The sequence below is a fragment of the Rattus rattus genome, chromosome 2 (genome assembly GCF_011064425.1).
Source record: "Rattus rattus isolate New Zealand chromosome 2, Rrattus_CSIRO_v1, whole genome shotgun sequence".
Lineage (NCBI taxonomy): Eukaryota > Metazoa > Chordata > Mammalia > Rodentia > Muridae > Rattus > Rattus rattus.
The window spans coordinates 49,790,912-49,817,776 of NC_046155.1; the positions used below are offsets into that span (position 1 = coordinate 49,790,912).

The 26,865-nt window shown below is 39.5% G+C and overlaps 1 protein-coding gene across 4 annotated transcripts in view; it reads right to left on the reverse strand.

Moving 5' to 3' along the window:
• The window catches only part of Sorcs1 (sortilin related VPS10 domain containing receptor 1), a 507,144-nt gene that overhangs the window by 178,598 nt on the left and 301,681 nt on the right, over nucleotides 1-26,865 (reverse strand). For all 4 annotated transcript variants that reach the window (XM_032892179.1, XM_032892181.1, XM_032892180.1 and 1 more), the window contains exon 4: nucleotides 11,360-11,518. In XM_032892179.1, the coding sequence (XP_032748070.1) occupies nucleotides 11,360-11,518 (159 nt within the window). The remainder of the gene's footprint in view (nucleotides 1-11,359; nucleotides 11,519-26,865) is intronic.

The window sequence follows — 26,865 nt, forward strand, 5'->3', positions numbered from 1 at the left end:
AGGACATAGCATTTTGCTACATACAGGGAAAACACCTCAGAGACAAAGACAGATACTACTTGAGAGTAAAAGGCTGGAAAACAACTTTCCAAGCAAATGGTCTGAAGAAGCAAGCTGGAGTAGCCAATCTAATATCGAATAAAATTGACTTTCAACCAAAAGTTATTAAAAAAAGATAAGGAAGGACTTTCATATTCATCAAAGGAAAAATCCACCAAGATGAACACTCAATCTTAAATATCTATGCTCAAAATGCAAGGGCACCTACATTCATAAAAGAACCTTTACTAAAGCTCAAAGCACACATTGCACCTCACATAATAATAGTAGGAGATTTCAACACCCCACTCTCATCAATGGACAGATCAAGGAAACAGAAATTAAAAGAGACATAGAGAAACTAACAGAAGTTATGAATCAAATAGACTTAGCAGATATTTATAGAACATTTCATCCCAAAACAAAACAATATACATTCTCAGCACCCTATGGTCTCCCTATATTATCACAAATTCATGAATTGTGATCCTTCAGCACCTATAAAATTTGGAAACAAAACAGGTTTCCTACACGCTGATATGTAGCCTTCTGAATGTTATATCTTCAAAACAAATGAACAGAAATCATCACATTTTCAGGGAAATGAATGCAAATGGAAAATCATGATGTTAAATGAAATAAGCCAGAAACAGGTTAACAAATGCTTCAGGGTCTCCTTCACATTAGATCTTGAGTTTCAAATGATATATGTGTGTTTATAGAAAGGCATGAGTGTGTGCTTGTGTTTATATTTGTGTATGCATGTGTGTATGAGAACAATTTATAAATTTAAATGTATTTTGATCATTTTCTTCTTTTCCCCAAGTGCTACCATATCCTCGTACCATAACCTCTCCCCTCCCTATAGTCTTAACTTTAAGTTCCTTTTTCAACAAGCATAAAACCCAGTATAACATGTCCCTGGGTGTGGGGAGGACAAGAAAACAAAATAAAACCATTCTAAAACAAAAACAAAGCAAAACAAAAAAGAAAACCCACCAACTGTAACCAAATAAAGCCAACAGTTGAATTGTTGACCTTTACCCTACAGGCTCCCTTTTTACCCTACTTCCATCGGGTAGTCCACAGTCTCATGCACACCAGGTAAGATTTCAAGGCAAGCAGGAGATAGGGTGTTGCAGATAATGAAATCTATTTCTTGGTTCTACAGAGAGATGTTGTGAGATGCATTTCAGTTGAAATATCCTTGTAATATTGGCCACTTGGGCCAGGGAAAGGTGGGTAAGAGACTCAGCAGCACTGTACAGAACAGAGGAAGTCATCTGAACTTACAGAACTTAGAGAAAGAGGTCTTTAGCAGATTAGTGAAGTACTAGAGCAGATATAAGGATAGATACAAATATCCTTATATCAATATAAAGGTATAATGATGTAGGATTCTTGAGGAGGCTACATGTTGCTTCTTTAGCTTAGGGAAGGAATCAGCAGGGATATAAGAAGTGACTGGTCCCCTCCATAAGGACACCATGTAGTAAGAAAGCAGAAGACTAGACTGACTGAGAAAGAAAAAGGATCAGGCAGAGTGAGGAAAGAGAAGGTAATGGGTAGTGTGAGTACCAGAGTATAAGGTATGACACATTTGTCTGAAGATGCAGTGATGAAGAAGTATTTAAGACATACATATACAGCCAACAAACTAAACAAGATGGATGAAGCAAAGAAGTGCAGGCTGACAGGAACCGGATGTAGATCTCTCTTCAGAGACACAGCCAGAATACAGCAAATACATAGGCGAATGCCAGCAGCAAACCACTGAACTGAGAATAGGACCCCCGTTGGAGGAATCAGAGAAAGGACTGGAAGAGCTTGAAGGGGCTTGAGACCCCTTATGAACAACAATGCCAAGCAACCAGAGTTTCCAGGGACTAAGCCACTACCTAAAGACTATACATGGACTGACTCTGGACTCTGACCTCATAGGTAGCAATGAATGTCCTAGTAAGAGCACCAGTGGAAGGGGAAGCCCTTGGTCCTGCCAAGACTGAACCCCCAGGGAACGTGATTGTTGGGGGAAGGGTGGTAATGGGGGGAGGATGGGGAGGGAAACACCTATAAGAAGGGGACTGGGAGGGGTTAGGGGGATGTTGGCCCAGAAACCGGGAAAGGGAATAACAATTGAAATGTAAATAAGAAACACCCAAGTTAATAAAGATGGGAAAAAAAGAGGCCATGAATTTGGAAAACATGGCACATAGGACAGTTTAAAGGACCAAAATAGAATGGCAAAATTACTTAATTACAGTCTCAAAAATAAAAAAATACATATTTAAACACAAAAAGGCCATCTTTAATAATACTGAGAATAAGTAATGCCCCCGTTCTATTACCTTACAACTGAGAGTTCCGTGGCATAGGACTTAGATAAGGTCATTAGTGAACATGTGAACTCCTCATCTTTTTTCTTTCTTGCAAATGGCATTAAAACAAACTGTAGTAGTTTTACTATCTGTAAACAGGTAGCCTTTATGTTTTTACTTTCATTCCTAATATTTATTTGTAACAATCACTTCCAGAGCAGCTTATTTAGAATTTATCCAGGAGACAGAAAAACTGTGTTCACACACCTTAAAACTAGAACAGTATTCTCTTTGTTTTATTTATGAGCCATCTGATGCTAGAGGGACACAAATGATTTAAAGCAATTTCTGTCCCTTCCTCCATGGTCTAACGGAGTGTGGAGGTTGCCCCACATGACTGTGTTTCTGTAGAAAGGAAGACAGAGGTGTAGAACAGAAACCCGTCCCTGACTGCACAGGATCTCATCAGTGTCTCACTCATTTTAAGTGGGAAACCCTGACTCAGAGGACAGGCAGGGAAGTGGGGCCTAATTTAGGCCAGATAAGCTTTGAGTAGCAGGGCTCTATTATAATTAATAGGTTTGCAAATATCTACATTGCTTTGGGGAGAGTTATTAGGGGAAATATATGTTGTTGAAAATGTCTTCATGTCATCAACATTAAAAACTCATTGGTGGAAAAAAAAGACAGACTGAGAGATGCTAATGGAGGCCATGTTTTATAGCACAGTTTGCAAACTAGTTTTTCTATATACTAAGCTTAAAAATCATAAAGTAGCAAGTGACTGAGTTTAAATTTATAAATGTTCTAGAACAAAACAAAGTATGTGTCACGAAAGAGCTCTAAGGGTACGGAACTCATCAGTTATTTGGATGCAAATGTTTTTGTTCGGTAAGTACACATATGCATTGTACAAAACAATCTGTTTTATTCTGACACTCTCATATGAGTAAGACATGGCTTTGTTCTTACTCATTTCTGTATTAGTCTCTTGTCTCCACCCTCCCACTGTCTTCCCCCTCTTCCCAAGCGAGCACCCTCTTCAAATGTAATGTTTAAAATCATAGAACAGATAAATGAGCATTCTCTAAAATAAATTTTACAGAAAAAAAAAGAAAATGAGAAAACTTAAGAAGTAGAAAGTGGCTTGGGAACCAATTCAGGGCAGTTGATGAGGTTTTTTTTATGCAGCATAACACACATTTTAAAAATTGCCGTGCTAGTTGTAAACACTTGTATCTTTTGAAACATATATTTAATTTGACAAATGTAGTCTGATTACTTCTTCCAAATAAGCCAAGAGGTCTGGACATTGGCCCTGTCATCCTGTGAAGCCAGGCAGAGGCTGAAGCTAGACACAGCCTGGACTTCAGCAGAATAATGCCTGCTCTCCAGGTGCACACTGCCCAGTACCAGCGTGCTCTCTTCGGTTCTGCTACTTGACCATCTGAGTAGGAATGGAGCCCTCGACCTAGGTGTTTCTGGCCATGCATAGAGAAGGGAGAGCCAAGAAGCTGTTTGGAGTAAAGGCCAGTGGCAAGAAGCCCTTTTCTGCAGCAACCTTTGGAAGGAGGCTGAGCCAGACAGCTAGAGAGGTCAGGACACTCCCACCAAAGGCTATTCAGTAGCCCAAGTCCTGGCAGCATCATGCTGTAATGGGACATTATGGTGGGTTATTGTCCCCTTAGCACCTCTTCCAACACTAGTCCTCACAAAGAAAGGAGCCCAGTACTTGGTGTGCTCTACATGGCTGAGGTATTTGTCTACTCTGCTACTGCCTCTCTCTTTCTCTCTCTCTTTTTCTTAAAGTCACATCTGTTCTTTGTTTTCTCTCCTTTCGAATGTTTCCCAACACATCATGTTTAGTGAGGTGTTTCAGACAGTCTGAGAGATGCCGTTGGAGGCAATGTTTTATAGCACAGTTTGTACACTAGTTTATTGCCAAATTAAAATAAAGATGTAATCTGGCAGCCTGAGCTTGCTGCCAAGGCTTCCTTGGGTGGTTTCCTGTATTGAGGAAAGGAAGTCAGGGAAAGCAAGGAATCAAGTAAGGGACTGCATGCCCCATCTCCTGGTTTCCCTGTTTTCAAAATGAAGAAAAAAACAGCAACAAAATGTGCTTCCTGATTAAGCTGCAGAAATAAACAGTAAAGAAGACACAGCATTCCTGAGCCCCTACAGAAAATATGGTAGTCTTTTTGTGCCTGCTAACTGCTATGGGCTATGGGATGCAGACTGTGGTTGTCTGAAACAGGTACTTGACAGCTTATGCTATCCAAAGTATTAATTCTAAATAAGGAATATAAAGTAAAAGGCCGTGCGAATCATCACCTAAAGGTAAGTGCTTGTCACAAACCTGATCACCCAAGTTGAATGTTGAGACTCAAGTGGTAAGAGAAGAACTCCGCACCCATTTGTCTTCTGATCTTGAACACGCACACACACACACACACACACACACACACACGTATATTTTTAAAATGTAGGACAAGATTAACAAAACACCATTGGTTTCTCACTTGGTCCCACAGACTAACCAAAGCAAAATTCCTCTGACCTCTTTCCTTTCATTCACGTTTCTTCTATTTTAGATTACCTGTTAGCTTGGTGATCACAGATTAACCTATTGGTATTGAGTACCAAGGCATCAATACCTGGAACAGGGCTGAAACCAAGGATACCCCACTAAGACACTCACCCAATCCTCAACAAATCAGACTGAGACCAAATCATATCACTGGCTTTCTTAGTGTTACAGCTTAAAAAAGGCAGATCATGAGACTTCTGGTCCCTCACACTTGTATAGGCAAAACTTACACATTACCATTCATATTCATTATTTTTCCTTCAATTAGCTTATTTTTGACATTACTATACAACTGTGGAGATACTAAATATCATCAGGAGATTTTATCCTCTAAGGAAAAAACTAATCCTAAGCTACAAAACCACTATATTGTTCTTAGATCTAAGGAGGACACTTGGGAATAAAAGTTTCTTTAGCATTAAATATCAGTTACTGGTTTATGTTTAAAATTTCTACTGAACTGGTGGCCAGTAAAAGTTTACTGTGGTCCATAAAGAAAAATGTAGTCAACAAAAGTCTTTGACGGCCTTCCAAGTGGCCATTTTCAAAAGACTGCACAAGGTGTGTGTGCATAATATGAAACAGGGGTATCTCAGACCTTATGGGTTCTCTCTAGGCCAATAATCCAAATTTTTTTTTTTTTTTTTTTTTTTCCGGGGCTGGGGACCCGAACCTTACCTTGGGGTTCCCTAGGCAAGCGCTCTACCACTGAGCCAAATCCCCAACCCCAATAATCCAAATTCTTTTAGGCCTTAAATGTCCTATTCCTTGAAGTAGAGAAAAACATCAATGTTGGAGAAATGAGAAAAACAAAAGTTCTGTATGTTTAGAGGGAGTAAAGTATGCCCCAAAGTACAAAGAGTACAGGGAGAAAGGGAAGAGGAGAGAAGAGCATGCTGCTCAAAGATAAGTTGTGTAGGTGCCAGCACCTCACCTCGGTGTTTTCTAAGAGTCAGTTCCTTTATGTTTGCCTGAGCTTGACATGAAACTGTATCCAGCAGATGGGAAGCTTGCTCTGGGGCTAAGATCTTAGCCGAGAGCTTGGCAAACAGCAGCACTAGCAGCTGTCACAGAGAAAAACTGATGAACAATACTTATACACAGGAACAAATGTTCCTCTTTCCTAAAAATCGCAGATGCTGGCTAGCCAATGCCAACACTGAGCTCTCCTTGGTGTCTGGAACTGTGTCTTATCAATTCTCAAAATCTCACTGTCTGTAAATGACTGCCAGATAAGGACTGATGCCGGTATCAATGACCCTACCTGCTGGTCCCCAGACCCTGTCCACGTAACTCCAGAGAATACCATTGGCTTCTCTGATGGCAGAAGACCCCTTTCCCTGCAGATATGGCTTTCCACACCTTGACGTAAGTCTTTAGACATTGAGGTCTTTTCAGTTCTCTACACACATGAACAGATTGTCCAGTTCAACTCTATAAATGATTTATCCTTGTTTCTCCTTGAGAAACCAGAGATAAAAGTAGAAAGACTAATTCTGTTGACATGTTCACTTCAAAATATTATTATCAAAAGTGAGAACCCCACCAAATTTCATACCAAGACCTGTTTCTTTTCCTACAAAATCTAGAAATGAAATCAACTCAATGTTCCTATGATAACATTTGGTTATCAAATTTTTAATTCCTCCAATCATATAGAACAAAGATTTTTCAAACTGACAGCACAGAATTCATCAAGTCGATGCTCACAAAATAACCTTGGGTTCAGACTCTCACATCACTATGTATTTATACATTTTTTTTTTTTTTTTTTTTTTTTTGGTTCTTTTTGAGCTGGACCAACCCAGGGCCTTTCTAGGTAAGGTTAACCACTGAGCTAAATCCCCAGCGTACATTTCTATGGTTAACCCTATAATCCGTGACTCAGAATATAACAATCTTGACAGCTTTTCAAAGGTTCTAAGTGAGAGTAACAAAAACCATGTGTGCCTATTAGGCCAAACCCCCAAAACTGACTAAGATCAGGGTCTACAAATCTGTCTGTATTATAGCGAGCTTTACCAGTCTTCCAATTTTGACAAAAATTTTCCATGTTCTAAACATTACTTTTCTACCTTTATATAATTACTTATGAGATTCTTCTTCTTTTGTTTAAGAAAATGTGTGTGCTCCTTTTCAAGAAATGTGTCATATTTTTGTTTTACTGGAGGGATTCCTTATAACCTTCAGGGACTATGAGTCTAAAGGTCACTAAGCCTTTATCATCTAAACGTTGGTTATTAAGTTTACGTAATGTATGCAGCTACTTTGTTGATCTGTGAGGTCCCTGACTCTTAGGGTTTCCAATGCTGTGAAGAGACACCATGACCAAGGCAACCCTTATGAAAACCAACATTTAATTGGGGCTGGATTACAGGTTCAGACCAATCAGTCTGCTATCATCCAGGCAGGAAGCATGGCAATGGGGAAGTTGAGAGTTCTACATCTTGTTCCAAAGGCAAATAGGATTAGACTGTCTTCAGCAGGCAGCTAGGAGGACAGTCTCTAAGCCCGCTCCCACAGTGACAGACTTACTCTAAACAGGCCATACCTACTTCAACAAGGACACAGCTCCTAATAGTACTAGCTCTGTGTAAAACATAGTCAAACCCCCACATTCCATTCCCTGTGCAAGCTTGTGCAAACATGAGTTTATGGGAATCCATAACTGGCCATAGCATAATGCAAAGTACAATTAGTTCAACTTTAAAAGTATCATAGTCTACAACAGCCTCAAGTGTGAAAAGTCTCTTCTGAAATTCATCCAATTACCTAACTGCAACTGAGGCCGCACCTTCAGCAGTGACCTTCCTTGGCCTCTCAGTACCAAGTCTCAGGTGCGCTCCATGATCCCTTCACGCCTTCAAAACCAGTACCACCTGGATGATTCTTACACATTATCAAGTCTGGCTGCAACACAGCTACAACCAGGGTTATCTCTGGAACACAGCTTCTCTGTGCTCTCAGAAAACCTTTCCTAGAAGATTTTACCTCAGTGATGCTGGTCTCTTTTTAATCACTGGTGATTTCTTAGCTCCAGCTAACCAGCATCAATTGTCCCAGTAGCCCCTTCTATTCTGGACTCTAAAGCTAGAGGTGCATGGCCAAAGTTGCCAAGTTCTGCTGCTTGCTGGGGCTGGAACAAGGCCCCCTCTTCTATTACATTATCACCAACTTTCTGCTTAACAATATCTTTACTGCCTAGGCTTGGCTGTTCTGAAGCTCTATAAGCAGATCTTGAACTCAGAGACCTGCATGGCTCTGTCTCCTGAATGCTGGGATTAAAGGCATGTAATACCACACTAAGATTTTTTGTACTTGGAACTTGCTCTGTACCAGGTTGTGCTTGAACTCAGAGATCTGCTTGCCTCTGTCTCCTGGGATTAAAGGTGTGTACTACTGCTAGGACCTAAGCCTTTCATGTCTACCATTAGTCGAGATCCACATCAAAAGTCTGTGTCCTCCGTTTGCAGATTTTAATTTATTCCAGATTAAAATTCCAAATGAAAACAATAAGCAATGATAATGCCTTACATGATAGAATTATCCCCGTTCAATGATAAAATACATGAAAAATAAGCTTAGCTGGGTGGGATCTTGCTCCAAGGTCATCACTCTCTTAATCTGTTTATCTCCTGAACACAGGATTTAGCTCCATTGCACTTCCTGGTGCCCTTTTATTACTTGATCTATACATTTTGTATTTTTCCTCTCTATGCCTGCTATGCTGTATCAAAATACTTTTCATGAGAGCAAAACAGAGGACAAAATCTATGCTGGGCTTTCCTAAGTCTTCCTTTGTCAATGCAATTAATTGAAATCTCTTCCTCTTAGTTTTAGGCAGACTCTTCAGACGAGGGCACAAATTAGCAACGTTCTTCACTAAAACATCATAACAACCATTTCCCAAGTTCAAATCACCCTCAGCATCAATGTTGTTCATATTCCTACTTGGATGGCCCGTTAAGTCTCACTTAAAGCATTCCACAGCGTAATATTGGTTTCAAAGACATGGAAAGTGAACCTTGAAAAAAATAACTAGCCACAGAAAACACATTTAAGGTGAAATTTTTATTTAAAAAACAATGCCAAATTTTGCTCACTATAAGTGGCTAAGTTGGAACCTCGGCCTGGGTGTCCTCACTCCTCCAGGGATATTTACTTTGCCAAGTAAACACAGAACACTGGAAGTACTGGGACTTCGAGAGTTAAATTCCAGGGTATAATTGTTTGTACTTAGCCATTTGAATCTGCCTTTCACTATGCCTCTGGCATTAGGGGGCAAATTAAATTGCAATTGAATAAAATACAAAAACATTGGATCAAGTGACAGATAACCCATGTACTGGGTAGCTAAGTCTTCACCTGTTAATTGCACCAAACACAACTGAAGCTCGACCCCAAGAGCAAAATTTTACATTCTGCTAAAGGGTAGTCGGGCTGCTCAAGAGTAGAAAAAAGCACTACTAATGGCAAACCTTTCCTATTTTTAGGCAAATGTGCATTTTACTAGGCAGTAGAAGCAGCATGAATAAAGCTCCAATCCTATGATGTTAATTTGCTTGCTTCAAAATGCTAAGGTCACCAGAGACCTTGGGAAATTGCTTATCGGCTTCATTTGCCTTTGGGGAGAACCCCACACATTGAGACCAGCCTAGACAAAGCCCTCCACCCCCACCCTCCACCCCACCCTGTGCTTTAGTGTTTCTGACAAAACAAGAATGACTTGAAGAAGAATGGATTTATTTGGCTTACATTTCGGGGTCACAATCCATCACTAAAGAAAGTAAAGACAGGAACCATAAAGCAACTCTGCCTGCAAGCTTACCTTTTGGCTCACTCCCTGGCTCTGTTCAGCTAAATCTCTTATGGAGAGGAGACCCACAGTGCCCAGGGATGCCACTGTCCACAGTGGGGTGGGCTCCTTCCACATGAGTCAACAATGATGACAATCTCTTACAGACACAGACACAGACACAGACACAGACACAGACACAGACACAGACACAGACACAGACACAGACACAGACACAGACACAGACACAGACACAGACACAGAGACACAGACACAGACACAGACAGACACAGACACAGACACAGACACAGACACAGACACAGACACAGGCCAATCCAGATAATACCTCAACTGAGTTTCTTTCTTCCTAGGTGACAGAATCTTGTATCAAGTTGGGAATCTAGCTAGAAGATTTAGTATTTCCTCCAAACATGGGTGTCTGACATTTCTTTAAATACCTGTAATGTCTAAGCCATGGTTCCTCTTAGGAAGATAATGAGAACATCTTTGTCCAATGATGGCATTCATAAAGGACCTGAGAACATCTTTGTCGAATTTTTTCCATATTAACTTATTTATACTCTTATGTTTCTGTATTAGTTCCATAAAGGAAAAGACAATGTAATTATATAATACCTGGATAATGTAAGTACTATTAGAGAACACATGACCTTTAGTTGAACATTTATAGTACATACACACAGAGATGAACCCATATATGTAGGACAACTTCGTCTGATACTTTAGAGGCAATGGGCTACTTCTTCTATTTTGCCACTAAGTGAAGAAAACCTGTAAGGAAAAGTCTTAAGATGATACTGACACCTGACATTTCTCAAATTTTTTTTAAAAGTCACCCTCTAATATTTTAAACCTTAGTAAAGTAGCTTCTCCTTTAGTGTCTGGGAAAAGCAATAGGTCTTGAACCAAGAAAAATGACTTTCTATCTACACTCATAAAACAGCCTAGGTTTCCGTGGAAGTCAATGCCTTCTAAATCTTTCAGCATCTGTTACAGATGCTGAAAATTGATTAAGTTACAAGAGCTAGAAGTTGTCTCTCTGGGTGCTATGGGACTTTAGGATGTGAAATTCACCAAGGTGCCCTAAAGGACTATAGGATGTGGGGTTCACCAAGATGCCTTTATGTTACTTAGTTCCTGAAAGATCTGTGGCATTCTAGGCCAGCCTGATCCTTACATTTGTGCCCTAGCTGATAGTAAGCAACAGAGTTTTTGCCTATGACCCACTATGATGTGCTAACTCTCTAGAGGCAAAGCAAAGGCCATACAGGCATGAACTAGAACTTTCAATGCTATGAACTAAAACAAATATTGTCATATTATCAGTGAGTTAGTTCAGTATTTGATAGGAAGATGACCAACATGATATCCAAGCCACATGCTGTCTCTCTCTACTATCTTACTTAATATCTCAACTTTCTTTTGTATGTTTTCTCACATTTTTACATAGTTAGGACAGGCAACCTACAATGTTCTCATTGGCACTCAGGCTACTACATTTAAAAAATATTCATTGAGATGAAAATCCCAGATAAGTAACCAATGACCTCTGCCCTAGCAGACATGCAGCATTGTGTAAAGCATGGTAAGTGTGCTCACCTTTTGGTCTTGACTATATGCCAGGATCCAGTCTTCTTGCTTCGGATGGAAAAGCAAACTCTGGATGTAAAAGTTGAGCCGGTACTTTTGATACGTTGCCCCTTCATCTGAGCTGATCAACAAACTGCTCTCAATCTCCGGGTCCGTGAGTAGCATAATCTGCAGGAAAGCAACAGAAAATGAGGCTTACGAATCACGATGCACATCGCCCAACTTTCATATTGACAGAAGAAGCATAAAAGTCAGGCAGAGAAGCGTCTGCATTCTGAAGGGCTGACTCTCCTACTCAGACAACACAAATCCATTTATATCATTTGAAGACCAAGGAAGAACTCATCAGGGAAAGGTAATAAAAATCAGAAGATGGAACTCTCCTCCCTTTACAGGACTCTTAGGAGAGATGGTACTTCTTTACAAAGTTATTGTTTTTTAAATGAAAATTGCATTTGTTTATGTATTTTATTTGCTTATGTGCAGCCATGCATATGCTAATAAGATCAAAGGTCAACTTGCTGGGTTTGGTTTTGGATCCTACCACATGGGTCTGAGCATTGAACCCAGGTTGTCAGGCTCAGCAGTGAGCATCTTAACCCTGCTTCCCCATCTCCTCAGTCAGAAAGTTATTCTGTTTATCTGAATCATTTCCCATTATTCCCTTAACCCTAGCCCTTCCTCATGGTGTAACTTGGTCACATTCCGTCTTGGGAAAATAAAAATACTAGTGTGGCTGTTCATGTGTAGGAAAGGAGGATTTATGAGCATGGGCCCCAATTCTTTTCCTTCCTCTCCCACACTCCTGTATCACTGTCGCTCTGCCTTTAGCTTGTTTCTATGAGTTTTGGGCCCATGACATTTTTCTTGGGTCTTAGTGCATAGATCATTTAACTCTGCTGCCATTTTTTCCCTTTCTAGACCACTCTATTATGTATTTCCTTATTTTCATTCTTTCTATGTCCCTTTTATTACAACAAAACATTTACAAGAGTCAGGGTATAACGTTTGCTCACAGATGTATTACTAGAAGCTAGACTAAGCTCAGCTTGTTTTATACATTCAACAAATATATGCCAAATGAATGAATGAATGAATAAATGAGTGAGTGAGTTAAAAGAAGGGAGAGAGGAGAAAGGGAAGGAGGAAGAAGGGAAGCAAAGAAGGAAGGGAAGAAGAAAGGAAGGAAGAAAGGGGTGTTTTAAAGCAGTAGTGTGGACTGAGAAATACATTTAGAACAGTTTCCAAGGATCTGCATGTAAGTTCCTTCATAGAAAGCGTAGCTGAATGTACTTCTCCATCTTTCACCCATGGGCTATAAATCTGCAGAAACTCTTAGCTTCAGGTGCTTGTTTTGCAATCTTGTTCGGATCCCTACCCTTGGCCTGAGTGTTCTGAATAACTGCAGTCGAAGCAAGATGAATTAGGTGCCTTGAGAACCGCTTGTTTTCTCTCATTTTCTGCCTCTAGGAATATGTGATGAAGTATCTCATTCCCTGCTTTCTGTAGGTCTCCTTGGCTCCACCAAAGTGTGCACCTAACATTTGCAGACAGCCTGCCTTAATGCTACCCCTTGACTTCTTCCCTACTGGCTTATTATTTGGTACTCTGAGGTGAGTCTGGTTCAGTGTGAAAGATGTGCTCCATTGGTGGGAAGGTGATGAGAGATCACTGCAGCCTGGTTTTAGCAGTAAGGCTGGAAGGGAGGGAGCAAGAGAGAGTGGAAGAGAGAAAGAAGAAAAGGGAAGGGGTGGGAGGGAGGAAGGAAGAGAGAGAGAAAGAATGCACAGAGTCCTGATATAAAAGGGCAGAGTACCAGGCAAACACAATCCCTTTCACTATGGAATCATCATTTTGAAACTTCCTAGTAGTTTGTGTCACCTTTAAAAGGGATGTGATGCCATCACAAATGGCATAAGGAGTGTTTAAGACACACACTTCAGGTTCTTAGTCATTTTTCTAACTGGTTCTTGTAGAAGCCAAAGCAGTTGAGAAGAATGCTAGGCTTGTCAGCTGCACTCCAGACAAGAAAGAAAGACAGGAATCATGCAAAACTGGACTCAGATTGTCTCTCACATAGCATGAAATACTGACTACTGTCCATAAACACTGACAAAAATTATGAGTGTGTCAATGTCATGTTGACCTAACAATCAGCTTCTTCCATTTAATGACCATCATGGGGACATCAAGGGAATTTGCTCAGTGCCAACTCACATGGTATCATTAAAACACAGTGCACGCTCTAAACAAGATCATTTCGATGGCTCCTAAATGGACAGAAATATTTCCAGGTGATTTCATATTTATTGGGACATAAAAAAGGCTGTCATGTTTCAAAACATAAATATGCCGTCAAATGATCATATCACCTTGTATTCCTAACCACAATTAACAATAAAGTGTAACAACCTCTTGCCTCCTGTCAAAAAGTAATCTTCAGGATATTATTAAGAGGCCCAGCTTTACAGGCATTCACTGCCAAGCCAGAGGAAGTTTTCCTACATTTTGATTTCCTAGGTCCTGGCTAACTAAAATATGTTTGCTTTTCTCATCTTGCAACCTGCTTCACCTGACATAGGAATAAAAGGAATTCAAATTAAGACTACAAAATACCCCTAAATCAAAGTGACTTTATTGTTTTCTGCAACTTGTTTAATATGCATGCATACTCTAAATTCATTAGGCTATATGAAATTATGTTGTATGCCCCTGCAACATTAAAAAGAGGCTGAAATATTGCAAGGAATTCTTTAAGACATTGATATTTGTTATCTTTCTTAAAAGGAGGAACAAAAATATTCACAGGAGGAGATATGGAGACCAAGTTGGGAGCAGAGACTGAAGGGATGGCCATTCAGAGCCTACCCAACCTGGGGCTCCAGTCCATATACAGCCACCAAACCCAGACAATATTGCTGATGCCAAGAAGTTCATGGTGACAAGAGCCTGATATAGCTGTCTCCTGAGAGGCTCTGCCAGAGCCTGACAAATAGAGAGGTGGATACTAGCAGTCAAACATTGAACTAAGAATGGGGTCCCCAATGGAGGAGTTAGAGAAAGGGTTGAAGGAGCTGAAGGGGCTTGCAACCCTGTAAGAACAACACCAACCAACCAGAGCTCGAAGGGACTAATCCACTACCCAAAGAGTATACATAGACAGACCATGGCTCTACCTGCAGATGTAGCAGAGGATGGCCTTGCTGGGCACCAATGTAAGGAGAAGAAGATGATTAAATTGTCTATCTAGTGTTCACCTGAAACCTTGTACTTGGTAATCTGCATGCATAAAATGTTGGAAGGAGGGGTGATCTTCCTGTTAGCCTGGCCCTGTGAATTTGGACCACAGAGGCTAGTTTCTGCCCAAGTCTCCTCAAAAGAAGCAGGTCGGGCCAGTATGGATCTATCTTTGTTTATCAATACTCTATTATCCTAACAACTTTATGATGTATGTACTGGTCCCTTTGAGTATCTTATCCATACCTATATGCTATATCATGGTGTCTGATATGTATTCATAACTGTATTTAAAATTAGAACCTATGTAATTATATGGGGGGATTGCAAACATAAAAGTAAGCACACAATTTTGGATACCCAAAGACAAGTGCAATGTATTTTAATTCCTTAATCATAACCTTCAAATTAATTAGGCTGTAGTTAGTGTAGTGAAAGAATGCGGTGCATCCTTAATGAGTTGCTGGATGATTAAGGAAACCTTGTTATTTCAATCTTAAATTCTTTCATGATTTTTCCTCAAATGAACCGAGGTTTGTCTTCCAATTGTCAGTTACAAAAAGTAAGTAAGTTAGCATGTAATTAAATCATTTGGCAAGATCCATACTGAAACGTTTTAACATACATAGAGAAATACATAATAAATATAATTCAGTCTTTGGACATAGGTAGTGTTGCTGATGTGAAAATAATGGATGTCTTTTCAAGAAAGTATACCAAAGGTTAATACTTTCAAAATGATTAAACTCAAACTCCTGAGCAATTTTTCAAATTCCTAGATTACACTTCTCATTTTTATTTATGTATATTATCATTTATCTATTACCTGCTTATTATTTGTCTATTCAGATCTATTTATCTATTACCTATCTATTACCATCATTAATGTGAGCATTTGAACACACACACAGACACAGACACACATACACACAGAGAGACACATGGACATGCACACGCGCACACACATGCACACAAGTACACACAAACACACGCACAGTCTTGCATGGGTACAGAGAATAATGTTGAGTGTCTTTGTCTGTTATTCTCTACTTTGTTTTTGAGGCAGTGTCTTACATTGAACCTGAAGTTCATGACCATTTACGTCAGCCAGGCTGGCCTGTAAGCCCCTGAGTTCCCCACATCATCACTATCCCATGCTGGGACTGTAGGTAGAAATTGCTTGATTCAGTTTTAAGCTGAGGGCTAGAGATCTGAACTCAGATCCTCATGCCCATGCATCTAGCAATATATCCAGTAAGCCGTTTTTCCCTCGTTTGCAACCAGGTCAAGATGCCTCTCCACCCTCTTCTGGCTCCTCAAGTGTCTTTGTACGAGTGGTGTTTGGCCATGTTGGATCTCCTTCTTTTTGAGTAACGAAATTAACAGCAGGTTTTCAAGAGAAGTTTGCAAAAGGTATAAATCCTATTTTTTCATACTCTCAACAGTAGCTCTCAGGGGAACGCACTCAGCTTGAAACAAAGCTTATTCCATAGTAGGCCTGCACGACTTTGTGTCAAATTGACGAATCTACAAGTGAGTGAATGAATCATTTAGCATATCCCTTCCCCTGAACACAACAGAGAAGTCCCCTGCAGCACGGGGTGTTCAGTCTTCTCACACATTCTTTGCTGCTCTGCTTGGACAGGAGCAGGGTAAAGACAGGGGGAAGAGATTGCTTTGAACAGGAGTAATTACTCTCTGTTCAGATGGACTGCGGTGATTAGCACCCGTTTACCCATGCCTTGCGGGGTGTGCGGACATGGCACTGACTGCATCTATGGATGAATTGTTTTCCATAGGAAGTCAATAACTGCGGCACAGGCTTCTGCAGTCCAGCTCGAAGCAATCATTCATCATCCACTTCAGAAGGAGGAAGAAACTTTATTTGCTTTTCCTAGAGGTGACAAATGAACATGAAATACAATTTATAGATTTCAAATACATCACTTCTCTCCTCTCTTAGTAGTATTCCTTCTGACAGCTTAGCGTAGTCAAAAATTGAAGGTGGCCCAGCAAGATTTCGCATTGGGTAAAAGATGCTTTCCATTAAACCTGAATGCATGAGTTTGATCCTTGCATGGAAGGAAAGAGTGGATTTCTAAAGACGCTCTCTGGACATCGTGTGTGTGCAATGCCATGTGTGTGTCCATATGCCCATACAGACAAATATGAAAGGATCATAAAATTAAACTTGCCGTAAATTCACCATATGGCTCCATGACACCATTTTCAAACCTTGTCAGGCAAATTTATGATCTTTCCAGGTATATATTTTGGTCCTTGTTGCCAGAGAAATGCTACTGTTACTTAGTTTTACAATTCTTCCCCTAGGTATATTGCTTTGGAATTTGACAACACACCTGCTTACATAAAACAGAGCTAATGGGAATATCAACATTTCTGGGTATATATTTTTCCATCATTTCTGTGACCTTAATGAAAAAAGAGTTCTTTTATGTTATCCCTATTACCCATTACTCATGACTTGTTTGTTCCTTTGTTGGTCGTGTGCCACTCACAGGCTAGACTCAAGCAGTAGTGGTTCTTTGCTACTGGGAAATGCCATTCTCACTTTTCTCAAGACTTAGCTCATGTCCAAACGGTCACATCACAGGTGCATAACCAATGAATTTCATAATGACCTGGAAAATGACAAAGTGGTAACGACAGCCAATAGATGCTCTGTTTTGTTCAAGCACAAATATTTTTCTCTGTAAACAAAACAGGAGACCAGTTGCAAGCTTCTGGCCTGGAAATTAAAAACAAATTAAGGAAAATGTAATCAGAGCAAGGAAGTAATTTGCTGACCAACGTGGGTGGAAAAAGCTGCCTATTCCCAGTGTAGAATAAGCGCCATCCTCTCCCAAAGCTGAGGGTGAGCGCAGTCAGTGTTTATCAATTGACAGTTCTTTGTAGGACAGCATTAGTGAGCATTGCAACAGATCCCCAAATGTCCTAGGGAAGAAAAGTCACTGAAGCAGAAATAATAGTGAACGAAGGGGCAGAAGGTAATTAAAGGAAGAAGTTTCAACCACATGTCCTCTGTAGAAGAAAGTCTATGGGAAACTGCGGGCAGCACAACCACTTGCCCTACATTGTATTCTGTCAGCTCAGTGAAGCTGGCAAAATGCACCATCTCTGCTTGTTAACACAAAACAGTGTGATTCAACGCTAAGAGATAAAGACAACCTTTTGTAATAGGCCATCTACTTATGAGCTAAGAAACTGCTTGAAAACTGGCATTGTGTTCTGAAGTTTATTGTGTGGGTTTTACTTTATCACTTTCCCCCCTTTTTGATGGAATTTGAAACTTTAAGGAAGAGGAATTTTCAAGCAGCCCATAACTTGTGGGTCTTCATTGCTTATTAAAAGACCCTTCCCACTATCACTGTATGGAACAGTGATGAAAATTGTATCCATAAACCCTCCTTTGTGAAGCCTTACAGTCAATCAATAGATAAGCAGGTTCACCACAAATGACAAAATCTGGGCTATACACTGGAGAAGGAACTTCAAGGAATATTACAGAACATCCTACTTTAGGTCCCATGAGACTACTATATACGATCTCCTCCCTTGAGGCACCTTAGAGAATCCTATTTCTAGAAAAGGATGTCACTGTGAGGCTCTTTTCTCACTTCTGGGGATTCTGCTGCACCTCTGTTAAGAGGAAGTGTGCTCAGAGACAGGCAGGGTAATGAGCAGGGATATGTGTATGCATGTGTCAGCTCTAAATTTCAAGAAGAGCTTTGACCAAGGTCTAAATCTGATTCTGGACAAAATCATGCTGGATGTATGCTTTACTTACTAAGAGAGAATAAGAATGATTTTAGGCAACGATATTAATACCCTGAAAAATTGCGAACCCTGTTCTATACATTATAGTAATAGTGTCATGGTTCTAGTTCAGAGTCATACATTTGAAATTCTTTTTCTGACATTTGTCTCTGCGGTGCCTTTATGAGGACAGTAACAATAAACGAGTTGATATTTCCTGAGCAGGTACTTTGCATGGGGCACCATGCTACAAAATGAAAAGAAGAAAACACTATTCCAGTCAATCATACTAAAAATAATATTACTTCTAAGAGAGCTCATTCTATCTATATGACAATAAGGAGACGAGGATCAAAGCAATGAAACACCTCACTCAGGGCCACACAATTTGTCAGTAGTAGTAGTGATGCAACCTAAGGCGTATTAAACTGCTTTTCAATGTGTGAGCATTGAATCACCTCATAATGAATAGTGATTTAGAACTGTATATTCTGATTAAAAAAAACAGTAAAGAAAGAAATCAGTTATCTAGATAAGAGCAGGAAGGAGAGAAAGAAGAAACTGAGAAGATGCTGGAGGGAGGGGGGAAAGAATACTTCCTAGGAGGACACACAGGAGACAAGAAAGGTACAAGATTACGGAGACACTCAATAACACGGTGTTAGATATTACATGGTGTACATCCGAAACAAGGCATTCCTGAAGGCAGGAAATGGGATGTTCAAAATAAAGCTAAATATCCAGTCTTCACTCATGCCAGAATCCCTACAATGACCCAAGCCTCTTTTCTTCTTGTGTTTTAAACACTTCTCCTCTCACAAATGATTTCACGTCTTCCCCCAAAATAGGTAAGAAAGAAACAAGAGAAACAGATATCAAAATCTTTGATCAAAAGATACTATAAGTAATGAAAGAACTACATCCCCACATGCTAACTCTTAAAGAAGCAGGTGCTAAAGCCAGTAAGAATAATTGTGGTGTAACTGGTTTCCTAACATACGCATTCTCTGTGTTCCTTACTTGTGAAAATACAATCTCATTTGGCTGATGACACAGCTTTTACTGCATAAAACCCACCAAGTAATATGTAATATCAATTAATGGTTACAATTGCACCATCTGGTTTAGTATCACTAAAACCTAAACACAGTATTTTAAAGGAAAATGCACAATTTCGGGGGGGGGCATTTTTATTACTGTCACATAGCAACCAATTAAATAATTTGGTAATATTTGAGCTACCTTGACGTTTCCAGGAATATAAATAGCTCCCTATTTCACACGTAATCAGGACACATTTCCTTGGACATTATAAACCCCAGAATAAATTCTCTTTTAAGTCTCCAAAGATCTATAACTGCCAAAAGGCTACATATAAAAATGTTAGCTGCTCTCAAAAGGAACCGTGGTGAGAGAAGAAAGAAGCATTTGCCTTCTTAGCTCTTAGGAAGCTTTACAAAGATTGATGTTCATTTAATGACAAGAAATCTTTTTATGCCACTAGAAATGATTAAGGCAGGTAGTGAAGGGGAGAGCAAGAAAGGAAAGGTCTCTGTCTACTTTAACACCGAGTTAGATGAAGACCACACCATTTCTGGTAAACCTTCTAGGTATGAGCCTGATTCTAGTTTGAGTAAATGTCAAGTTGAAAATCAAGAAAATGAACCCACCCAAACAAATCAGTTCTGATCATCAGTCACTACAATGTATCCACATTCTTCATCCCTTCCCACGGTAACAGCGATGTCCTGGTAAGTGTGTTTTAGTTTTACTTATATTAATGTAGTGTGGTAAAGTGGTAGAAATGCCAGGGTGTATTGGAGAAGATTAACGAGGCTTCAGCTGCATGTGGTCTTGCTAATATATTTGGCTATTAAAGCTTTCCCGAAAAGACTATGGAGACCACCAGGGGGGTTCTGTCAGAGAGGATCTGAGGATTAGTGGAGTGAGAATCCCTTCTGTTGCTCCTCAGGAACCTGTGGGAAGAGCAAATCATCCAGGAAGAAGAGCCTCCTGCCAGCCAGGAGGTCTAGTTCATGTGAAATGTTCCTTCTTCCTTCAATTATTTAATGACAGGCATTCGATCATTTCACGTTGTTTTTGAGAGGAAATGAGGATCGAGTGTGCTTAATGGCCATGTTGCCGAACATAATCATGCGTTCATCTGCCGATTTTCCATTCTCCTTTCTTCATTTCCTTAGAGAAGCAGCCAGTAAAACTTCTTTGAGGAACTTATGTTCTGTGATTGCATTTCCAAAGATATGTCTATATCTTGGGCTAATTTCATCTTTCAGCAGCAGCCCAAGTGCTATAGAATAATTTTTAAAAAGGGAAGTATCTGTTTTATAAATGCATCGCTATTAAAACTATACTTCAGACTAGTGGGTTAAGAACAAGAATTTTTTTCTCATGATTCTAGGGTTCAATCTAGTAGCAGCTCTGCTGGGTAGTTAAGTTTCAGACATACATGTTATCAGCATGTTGGTACTCCCCACATGATTTCTTCATATAGATACACATAGTCAGCGTTGTTTAGTGGTTAAGGTTCTTACCAACAATGATTCTTCATGAAGGCATTGTCAGTACAATTAAATTATCAGAGTGTCAATCTGTTTTAGGCCTGTACAAAAGGGTTTTCAGGCCACGGTATCTTGTCATGTCAGAAAGAATAAGTCTATAATGACACTACCATCAGAAAAGTTGTTTGATCTTGGCTTGTTTGAATGCAGTACAGACAAGGTAAGTCTGTGCCCTCTATTGCTCTGGGAATTTCTGGCTTACTCCTTGGGATGATTTTATTTATTTATTTATTTATTTATTTATTTATTTATTTATTTGCTTATCATCAAGTTGATATGGTATAGGATCACTAGGGAAGGAAGTCTCAATGAGAATCATGTAAATTAAATTTACCGTAGACTTATTAATGAAGCATTGACTCGATTCCCCTTATATGTGGTGAAAAGCCTGCTCACTGTGAACATTAACATTCCCTAGGCAGGAGAATTTTCAACTGAGTAAGAGTGGAGGAAACGAGCCGACCACTAGGATCCATGGACTTATTGCTCTTTGGTCCTGATTACAGATCTGACCCATTCCCTAAGCTCTTCCCAATCTGACTTCCTTGCTAGGATAAATTGCCATTCAGAACCGTGAGCCAACAAATCCCTTTCACCATGGTATTGGCACTATTTTTGTGTCACTAATCAAGTTCTTAAATCTTTACCCTGATCCCAATGCTTATTCCACCCAACCCTACAGCACTAGGTAGGAGAGAAAGGTTAGAGGAAAAAGGGGGCATAGACCACTATAGGCTACTTCCTACTGATTAAGGTCATCTGGTCCCTTGCGACAAGCCCAGTTAACATCATCACAATACCAGCAGTCCACTAAACCAGCAAACGAGCAATAGCAAAAGCAAACACAACAGCAAATGCAGCAGCAGGAAGAACCAAACAAATGGGATTAAAAGAAAAATGTATCACAGAACATAACTGCAGTTTTTGAAGAAACCAAAATTCTCTCTCCACCCTTTAGTTGGTCTTGCTAGTATATTTCTACCACAGATATAGGAAATGGAACTAAATTATTCCTTTTACATAATCATAAATACTATCATTGAAGTAGGTTTGGCTTGTGTGTTTTAGTACTTGGTTCTCAGCTAGTGGTACTGCTTTAGGAGGTTATGATACCTCTAGGATTATGGGTCCTTCTCGGAATCCCAGTCTCTCTGCTTCCTTTGTCTACTCCAGCTACCCATGAACTCCACCGCTGCTTCTCTGCTGTGCATTGGCCCTCTCAAACTATAAACTAAAATAAACCTTTCTTCTCTTAAATGATTTCTGTCAGGTATTTAGTCACAGTGACATGACAGTGGCTATGCCAGCACTCCAATAGATATGGTTTGTAGAAAAGTTATCTGTTTATCCTGAGGCAGGAAGATTTACTAGGCTTGGATATAGCTCTCTTTTTAGAGTGCTTTCCTACCATACCCAGAGCCCTTGGTTTAATCCTGACACTACATAAATCAGATATGGTTGTTTGAGCCTGTAATCCCAACCCATTGGGACTTGGAAGGAGAAGGATCAAAAATTGAAGAAAATCCTCAAATACATAGGGAATTGGAGGCCAGCCTGTGTCTAGAGACACCTTGAAAACAAATAGCAAAAGCAACAAAAACATTGCTTATAGGCTGTACAATTCCTTCCCGAACTGAACCTTTCAGATAAACTAAGCAAAAGGTTATGAAACAGTAACCACATTTCATTAAGGAAAATTAAATAATACTCTTCTATAAATATATGGTCTTTCTAAAGTGTTTACCTTCCCTTAAAACTCAAGATTGTGAGCCTACATTGCAAACAATTCCATCCAGTATTAAATAATAATGCTGCATGGGACCTACAGGTTCTCTTGCATGACCACGAAACAATTCTCTCTACTTTTGCTCAAACATTCTTTTCCTATTGTTGATCTTCCCACAATACACCAGGCTCCTATAAACTGTAATGAAAACCCCTTTTCACTTTTCCATCTAAAACCTTACTCTGACGAATATCTTAATAAAAGAATATTTTTATTTATTTTCAAAGAATCATTTGTCATAAATAGGTACTATTAGTAGACATTTTCTGATGATCACTTCTATAGTATTACTAGAGTTTTGGTTAATATTTTTATATATAAATTATTTTTTCAAGTAATGGAAGTAGGATTAATGTATGCAGCAGTATGTTTTTTATTAGATATATTTCTTTTACATTTCAAATGTTATTCCCTTCCCGGTTTCCTGTCAATAAGTCGCTCATAAAATGCCCCTCCCCAATATGGGTATTCCTCTCATCCATCACCCTTACTGCCCGCCTCTATATCCCCCTGTATTGGGAGTCCGACCTTGGCAGGACCAAGGCCTTCCCCTTCCACTGGTGCCCCAACAAAGTTATTCTCTGCTACACATGCAGTTGGAGCCCTGGGTCAGTCCATGAATAGTCTTTCAGTACTGGTTTAGTCCCTGGAAGCTCTGGTTGGTTGAAATTGTGTTCTTATGGGGTTGCAAGCTCCTTCAACTCTTTCAATCCTTCCTCTAATTCCCCCCAAGGGGGTCCTGTTCTCAGTTCAGTGGTTTGCTGCTAGCGTTGACCTCTTTATTGGACATGTTCTGGATGTGTCTCTCAGGAGAGATCTATATCTGGTTTCTTTCAGCATGCATTTTTTAGCGTCATCAATCTTATCTAGTTTTGGTGACTGTATATATATATATGGGCTTCACATGTGGGGCAGACTCTGAATATTAGTCCTTCAGTCACTGCTCTAAACTTGCTTCCATGCCCCTCCTATGAATATTTTTCCCTTTAAGAAGAGTGGGAAGCATCTCATTTTTGGTCATCCTTCTTCTTGAGCTTCCTGTGGTCTGTGGATTGCATCTTGGGTAATTTGAGCTTTTTGGCTAATATCCACTTATCAATGAGTGCATACCAAGTGTGTTTTTCTGTGATTGGGTTACCTCACTCAGGATGACATTTTCTAGTTCATTCCATTTGCCTATGAATTTCATGAAGGCATTGTTTTTGTGTAGATATACCACATTTTTTAATCCATTCCTCTGTTGAAGGGCATCTGGATTTTTCCAGCTTCTGGCTATTATAAATAAAGCTGCTATGAGCATATGAACATAGTAGAGCATGTGTCTTTGTTGTATGTTGGAGCATCTTTTGGGTATATGCCCAGGAGAGGTACAGCTGGGTCCTTAGGTAGTGGAATGTCCAATTCTCTGAGGAATCTCCAGATTGATTTACAGAGTGGTTGTACCAATTTTCGATCCTACCAACAATGGAGGAGTGTTCCTCTTTCTCCACATCCTTTCTAGCATCTGCTGTCCCCTGAGTTTTTTATCTTAGCCATTCTGACTGGTGTGAGGTAGAATCTCAGGGTTGTTCTGATTTGCATTTCCCTGATGACTAAGGATGTTGAACATTTCTTTAGATGTTTTTGGCCATTCGATAATCCTCAGCTGAGAATGTTTTATTTAGCTCTGCACACCATTTTTAATAGGGTTATTTGACACTATGGAGTCTAACTTCTTGAGTTCTTTGTATATTTTGGATGTTAGCCTTCTATCAGATGTAGGATTGGTAAAGATCTTTTCCCAATCTGTTGGTTGCCATTTTGTCCTAATGACAGTGTCTGTTTTGCCCTTCTGGAGTTTTGCAGTTTTATGAGGTCCCATTTGTTGATTCTTGATCTTAGAGCATGTTTGCCATTGGTGTTTTGTTCAGGAAATTTTCTCCAGTGCCCATGTGTTCCAGATGCTTCCTAGTTTTTTCTTCTATTAGTTTGAGTGTGTCTGGTTTGATGTGGGGTCCATGATCCACTTGGACTTAGCTTTGTACAGGGTGATAAGCATGGATCATTCTGCATTCTTCTACATGCTGACCTCCAGTTGAACCAGTACCATTTGCTGAAAATGCTATCTTTCTTCCATTAGATGGTTTTAGCTCCTTTGTCAAAAATCAAGTGACCATGGGTGTGTAGGTTCATTTCTGGGTCTTCAGTTCTGTTCCACTGGTCTATCTACCTGTCTCTGTACCAATACCATAGAGTTTTTATGACTATTGCTCTGTAATACTGCTTGAAGTCAGGATTCGTGATTTCCCCCAGAAGATCTTTTATTACTGAGTATAGTTTTTTTGTTATTCCAAATGAATTTGCAAATTGCTCTTTCTATCTTTATAAAGAATTGAGTTGGAATTTTGATGGGGATTGCATTGAATCTGTAGATTGCTTTTGGCAAAATGACCATCTTTACTATATTAATCCTGCCAATCCATGAGCATGGGAGATCTTTCCATCTTCTGAGATCTTCCTCAATTTCTTTCTTCATAGACTTGAAGAATTATCATACAGATCTATCTCTTGCTTGGTTAAACTCACACCAAGATATTTTATATTATTTGGGACTATTTTGAAGGGTGTCATTTCCCTGATTTCTTTCTTAGCTTGTTTATACTTTGAGTAGAGGAAGGTTACTGATTTGTTTGAGTTGATTTTATACCCCGACAACCTGAAGTTGTTTATCAGGTTAAGTAGTTCTCTGGTGGAACTTTTGGGATCATTTAAGTACACTATCATATCATCTGCAAGTAGTGATATTTTGATTTCTTCCCTTCCAATTTGTATCTCTTTGATCTCCTTTTGTTGTGTGATTGCTCTGGCTAAGACTTCAAGTAGTACTATATTGAATAAGTAGGAGAGAGGGCAGCCTTGTCTAGTCCCCAATTCTAGTGGGATTGCTTCAAGTTTCTCTCCATTTAGTTTGACGTTAGTTACTGGGTTTGCTGTATATGGCTTTACTATGTTTAGATATGGAAGCCTTGGAGTTCCTGATCTTCCAGGACTTTCATCTGAAGGGGTGTTGAATTTTTGTCAAATGCTTTTTTCAGCATCGAATGAAATGATCATGTGGTTCTTATCTTTGAGTTTGTTTACATAGTGGACTATGTTGATAAATTATCTTATATTAAACCATCCCTGCATCCCTGGGATGAAGCCTACTTGATCATGATGGATGATCGTTTTGATGTGTTCTTGGATTCGGTTTGCAAGAATATTATTATTTTTGCATCAATATTCATAAGGGAAATTTGTCTGAAGTTCTCTTTCTTTGTTGGGTCTTTGTGTTGTTTCGGTATCAGAGTAATTGTGGTTTCATAGAAGGAATTTGTTAGTGCTCCGTCTGTTGATATTTTGTGGAATAGTTTGGACAGTAATGGTATGAGGTCTTCTATCAAGGTCTGATAGTATTATGTACTAAACCCATCTGGTCCTGGGCTCTTTTTGATTGGGAGACTTTTAGTAACTGCTTCTATTTCTTTAAGAGTTTGGGGGTGGTTTAGATAGTTTCTTTGTTCCTGATTTAACTTTGTTACCTGGTATCTATCTAGAAAATTGTCCATTTCCTCCAGATTTTCCAGTTTTGTTGAATATAGGCTTTTGTAGTAGAATCTGATGATTTTTTTTAATTTCTTCAGATTTTATTGTTATGTCTCCCTTTTCATTTCTGATTTAAATAATTTGAATACACCCTCTGTGACCTCATGTTAGTCTGGCTAAGGGTTTATCTATCTTGTTGATTTTCTCAAAGAACCAGCTCCTGGTTTTGTTGATTATTTCTATAGTCCTTTTCGTTTCTATTTCGTTGATTTCAGCCCTGAGTTTGATTATTTCCTTCCTTCTACTCCTCTTGGGTTTATTTATTTCTTTTTGTTCTAGAGCTTTTAGGTGTGCTGTCAAGCTGCTGACATATGCTCTCTCCTGTTTCTTTTTACAGGCACTGAGAGCTATGAGTTTTCCTCTTAGCACCGCTTTCATTGTGTTTGGGAAATGTTGTATCTTCATTTTCATTAAATTCTAAGAAGTCTATAATTTCTTTATTTCTTCCTTGGCCATTGTTCATTGAGTAGAGCATTGCTCAAGCTCCATGTTTATGGGCTTTCTGTTATTTT